The sequence below is a fragment of the Trichosurus vulpecula genome, chromosome 4 (genome assembly GCF_011100635.1).
Source record: "Trichosurus vulpecula isolate mTriVul1 chromosome 4, mTriVul1.pri, whole genome shotgun sequence".
Taxonomy (NCBI): domain Eukaryota; kingdom Metazoa; phylum Chordata; class Mammalia; order Diprotodontia; family Phalangeridae; genus Trichosurus; species Trichosurus vulpecula.
Genome location: NC_050576.1, coordinates 378,173,172 through 378,176,844, shown reverse-complemented (window position 1 = coordinate 378,176,844; position 3,673 = coordinate 378,173,172). Strand labels below are relative to the sequence as shown.

At 37.4% G+C, this 3,673-nt stretch overlaps 1 protein-coding gene across 1 annotated transcript; it reads right to left on the bottom strand.

The window, feature by feature from the left end:
- Positions 1–1,368: 1,368 nt before the first annotated feature.
- LOC118845367 (40S ribosomal protein SA-like) lies at positions 1,369–2,414 on the bottom strand. Its single transcript, XM_036753271.1, has one exon. It carries the CDS (start codon positions 2,337–2,339, stop codon positions 1,452–1,454), a length of 888 nt encoding a protein of 295 aa, XP_036609166.1. The 5' UTR covers positions 2,340–2,414; the 3' UTR covers positions 1,369–1,451.
- Positions 2,415–3,673: the final 1,259 nt, after the last annotated feature.

The following is a 3,673-nucleotide window of genomic DNA, read 5'->3' as shown; positions in this document are numbered from 1 at the left end:
AGAATGGCACCAATGGCACAAGTAGAGGACATTTTCCTGTCTAGAAGTATCATCTCTTTACCAGAAACTGGGGTAAAATTAGGATATACAGAAGTGAAAGTGTTTGGTCACTGTTTTCTCAGAAAAATATGATTCTAAGTCCAGACTTTAATGTGTGATTCACAGTCTGCTGCTACACATCCTACCGTGAAATGCAGAAAATAAACTGTGCATTACAGCGAACAATGCTCCTGAACATAGTCTGAACCAGTTTAAATTATAATTTTGAAATATTTAACAGAGCAAATAATAATACAGTATATCTTAGATAATGTTAATATGTTGTTTTTCTAAGTCATTACGACCTTTTCAGGAACCCTTTTGTACAGTTTAGTGGCCCTGTTTATATTGGAGTTTGACACCACTGGTTTAAAAGACATCATCTGAAGGATAAGTCATTAGAAAAGTTCTGGGAGTCAAGTAGCAAGAACAAGGGAAAATCAGTGGACTAGTGGCTTAATATCACAGTATTTGCCTAATATCGGTAGGCCTAGAAGAAGACCCCTAGAAGTTTTAGTGGACCTTTTATGAAAGATATGAACCCTTACTTGAAGGATGTTACTATCTATACCATTGCAGGAATCCTCACAAACATCAGTCAAACTGTTCTTTGAAATTTTGAAATAGCAAAGTATGACCCTTATTAGGTGATGTAACAAAGCAAAATGTAGGGTTGAGAACTCCACCAAAATGTGTCCTCCTTTGATATATAAGAAGTTCATAAACATTCTAAGTGATTTCAAGAGCATAAAATTTTCTCCTCCACATTTCTGAAACTGCAAAGATATGATAATTTTTTCTAAGAGAAAAATAAACCAAAAGAATGGATAGAACAATAAATGGTAGTGCTTAAATTTATAGAGCAGGCACTTTATTTGACCAATCTATGTCTATTTAAATAAATATATAAATATATGTCTATATAAATGATTAAAATGATAAAGAATCCAATAGAATGCCCTGAATTTTGTCTCAACAAATAGGACACAGTGCCATCAATGTCATTATGATGAGTAGCTGTCCAAGTCACTAAAACTAAGTAGAATTTTATAAAACATTTATTTTTAATATGAGGAAATCTGATATCATAGGGAGTGTAGATAGGAAAAAAATGTAATGAAAATAGAAGTTCTGTAGGTTGGAGATTGTTTTTAACTTTCTCAATCCTGAAAAAACTAAGAAAAAAAAGTTGACATCAAAGTCATTTTTTTCCAAAATATTTTATTAAAATACAGGCAAAATGATCCAGCTGCCATAATAGCATTGCTAATTTAATTAAGCCTTCAGTCCAATGGTCTAAGTTTGAGTCTTGGTTTCAGCACCTACTTCTTTTTTTTTTTTTTTTTGTAAGAAACCAATGTTTATTTTCCATCAGCATTTTTCCAACACTATTAGAGCATCTGGGGCAAAACTTAAGACCACTCTGTGGTAGTTCCTACCCATTCAGTGGCCTGAGCAGTAGGAGCCGCAGACCAGTCCTCAGTAGCCGGCTGAGCACTCCAATCTTCGGTGGGGAACTGTTGAATGGGCACAGATGGCACCTGTACTCCCTCAGACCAATCCGCCACCTCCGGCTGAGTAGCAGTGAATTCTGGGGCAGGTGCGGTCCATTCACCCTGAAACTCTTCCTTTGTCACTGCCTTCTCAGCTGCGGCCTGCTCTTCCTTTTCAATCTCCTCTGGATCCCTGTAGAAGTAAAGATCAGGCATAACCTCCCACGGGTGTTCACGAGAGATGGTACCACGCATACGCAGGACTTCACGGGCCAGCATCCACCACATCAGACCCACTGAGTGAGCCCCCTTGTTGTTACATGGAATGGCAATATCCACATAGCGAAGTGGAGAGTCTGTGTTGCACAGTGCAATGGTTGGGAGGTTAACATACGATGCTTCAGTCAGAGGCTGGTGATCTGCCCGAGGATCAGTGACCACCAAGAGGCGAGGCTCCCTGAAAGCTGCCTGAATCTGGTTAGTGAAGGTGCCCGGTGTGAAACGTCCAGCAATAGGTGTAGCGCCAGTGGCAGCAGCAAATTTCAGAACAGCTCGCTGGCCAGTGTTCCTGGAGGAGATGACACTAACATCGGCTGGGTTTTCAATGGCAACAATAGCATGAGCTGCCAGCAAAAGCTTTTCCCAAGTTCTCTTCAAGTTAATGATGTAGATACCGTCACTCTTCCTTTTGTAGATATACTGTTCCATCTGGAAGTCCAAATTGGTGCCACCCAAATGGGTTCCTGCAGCAAGAAATTTGAGGACATCCTCCTCCTTCATCTGCAAGACATCCAGGGCTCCGGACATTGTGAAAGTTTCCCTTTAAAGTTACGACGGAAACCGAGAACAACGCCGTATCGAACCCTCTTCGGGGCAGCGCGGAAAGGGCTCAGCACCTACTTCTAATGCGACTTTGCATAAAGCACTTCATTTTGATGGGCCTCAGTTTCCTCATTCTTCACAAAGTTTTTGGGCATTTTTTGCAAACTGAAAAACTTTTTTTATAATAGTAATTATTATAATTATTCATCATGATCCAAAAAAACATGATTCTTTTCCCTTAACAGTCATATTTTTGAGGACCTTTCCCAAAAGAACATCATATTAATAAAACAAATATTTTGTGTATTACTTTGTCTTTTAAAGCATTTTAAATGTATTACCCCAAAAGCCCTGTGGCCTAGAACAATTTATACATAATCTTAGGCAGAGAAGAATTTAAGTAAATCTTGTACAATATAATTCGACAAGTATTTTTTTAATCACCCACTATGAACAAGATGCTATGGCAGGTTATGTGTAGCCACTCCAATAGCTTACATAAAGGTACTGAGGAGAAAAAATGATGGATGCTTCCTATATCATCTTCATATTTCTCTTAGTATTGTATTTTAGTCTCCTAATTCTTGACAAGTTTTTTTTGTCTTTTACTGTGAGGCCTTAGGTATTAATGGTAACCACTCTGGGTTTAGTATTAGGAGAGGTATGTGCCTAACCTCATCTCTGACATGTACGAGTTATATTAGCATGGGCAAGGCATTTACTTTTTATGTGCCTCAGTTTACAGCTAATGTGTAAAATCACATTCATATTACCTGTGGTACTTATTGGTGATTTAGGTCATTTTGAGGATCACATGATATCATAGATGGAAAGCTCTCTGCAAAGTTTAAAAAATCAATGACACAATTTTATTCCATGGGATTTAAAAAATCCTCACTATTTAAAGGAACATGTATTGGCTCATTACATGAGAGACATAATCAAGGAAAAGGGAAGATTTTTCTTAACTATTTAGTGCACAGAAAAGTTAGCTAATTAGTGATAGTGCATATTTTATGCAATTTTCACTTAGTCTTCCTCATAAACTTAGAGGTTTGTAAAGGGTTCTGACCAGTTCATTTTACTAGAAAATAAAATCAGTCCCATCAAAAAAGCTCTTGACATAATGAAATATTTTGACATGATAAAGAAATAGGCAGCCTGATCATGCACAGATTGCATCATAATACCACCTAGACCTGCTTTAGGGTCAAACATCTCATTCCTAGTTCATTAAGATGATATAGTACTCCACAAACCTAAATTCTCATTATATTTGTGATCATGTTAATTTGCAAACAAATTAAATTAATAAAACT